Source organism: Nelumbo lutea, chromosome 1, assembly GCF_056320005.1.
Source record: "Nelumbo lutea isolate HS-2025 chromosome 1, American lotus-T2T, whole genome shotgun sequence".
Taxonomy (NCBI): domain Eukaryota; kingdom Viridiplantae; phylum Streptophyta; class Magnoliopsida; order Proteales; family Nelumbonaceae; genus Nelumbo; species Nelumbo lutea.
This window is the reverse complement of record NC_142684.1, coordinates 213500697-213502360: the sequence shown is the minus strand read 5'-3', so window position 1 is coordinate 213502360 and position 1664 is coordinate 213500697. Positions and strand designations below refer to the sequence as shown.

General features: G+C 37.9%; 1 protein-coding gene across 1 annotated transcript; it reads right to left on the bottom strand.

Moving 5' to 3' along the window:
- Positions 1 to 390: 390 nt before the first annotated feature.
- LOC148880867 (norbelladine synthase-like) lies at positions 391 to 1308 on the bottom strand. The gene is made up of 2 exons (XM_088979589.1): positions 1122 to 1308; positions 391 to 914 (listed from the first exon to the last, which is right to left on the bottom strand). The coding sequence occupies exons 1-2, from the start codon at positions 1306 to 1308 to the stop codon at positions 607 to 609; spliced, it is 495 nt and encodes a 164-aa protein (XP_088835715.1). The 3' UTR covers positions 391 to 606.
- Between the last annotated feature and the right edge of the window lie 356 nt (positions 1309 to 1664).

The following is a 1664-nucleotide window of genomic DNA, read 5'->3' as shown; positions in this document are numbered from 1 at the left end:
TCATCAGGAGCTGCCATGTCATCAGATAGATCTCCATCTACAGATGTAACTCTGTCTAGATTGAGATAGAACCCAACTAACTAGATAGATCCCATCATATAGTTCAATGTTATCTAACTCTTTCCAACTATTGTTATCTAAATCATATAGTTAAATCTAAGAAAAACTCTATCTGATAGAGTTCATTGCTATCTAACTCTCTCCAACTATTGTTGTACTCAAACTGTACTTCTTCACCTATAAATACACAGGGTTCAAATGGTTCAATTATCCCATCAAACCATTCTCAATTTGTTTGGCTTTTCTACTTGTTGTTTATTTCCTAACTATAATAGAACATGCAGCTGGCTTTCAAACATGCAACCACAAAAAAACGGCATTGGCATCAAAATCAAAGTACCATTTTATGTAAATGGCGACATGTGGACACAAACATTTGACAGACACAGACCCGAGAACTACTCGATCAACACGTACAGAGGAGAGCACAAACTTTTGACGGACACAGACTCGAAAACTACTCAACAGGGAATTATTAATTGTTTCTAAGAAACGAAGAAATAAATTACAGGAATCAAGAATCACAAAATTCCGCCAATAACCAGATTAGTTGTTGTCGCTCTTGGATTTGGATTTGTTCTGTATGACATAGTTTGAAATTGCTTTGGCCACCCACCACAAAGTACCAGCGGTAATACGGTTAGCGTTGTCTTCAAACTTGTCGTCGAGCTCAAAGGCAGTGGTGGATTGAATGATGCATGAGGAGGCGTCTTTCTCTATGACTTTGAAGATAATATCGAATGAATGAAACCCAATATCAAGTAATCCTCCTTCAATCACTCGGACCAACTTCTCGCGTTCTTGATGATCAATCTTTATGAACTTCTCCTTCCATATACGTGGCTCAGGAAGCGCTGATCGATGAAACAGTAATTATATTTAAGTATCAAATTAAACCATCATGGATTAATAATAAATATTTCACTTCATTCATTAATGCAATAATTGGCTGGCTCGTGATTATATAGACTGGACTATATTTTGAATATATATAGCAATAAATTAAATAAAATGATGAAAAGAAGAAGTTAAAGGGTAATGCAAGAATATATATATATTACCGTCGTCGAGTTCAATGAGAATGACAGTGCCGACCGTTCCATCACCCTCAAGAACATCATTTCTCTTGTAAACTTGGGGCATAAGTTGGACGAAGAGTTTGGGCAGATCGGGCGAGCCATAAACTGCCCACACATCATCTGCAGGCACCCCTACTTCCATCTCGTTAGTTACACGCGCAGTCGTCATCTTGTTAATTCAAAATTGATGCAAACAAACAAATTAAAAGCTAAGCTCTTCAAATTCGAATTCGTTAGTTACACGCGCACTCTCAAGCACGTTTTGGATAAGTCTTAGCCGACGGATTCGTTTGACTCCTTTGCTCTCATTGATTAAATGATAATGAAATTACCCAAAAGTACAAAAGTATATGATAGCGTGTGGATGCGGCGATAACAACAAAGGAAAGCCAGCCAGAAGACTTGAATTGAGAATAGGAATACATGACATGAATTGTTCAATTTCCAACCAAATAGGAATACCTGTTCTGTACCGGCTGGCTGCTCTGTACAGCAGGCAGTCCATTTGCCGATTATGTAGACCAG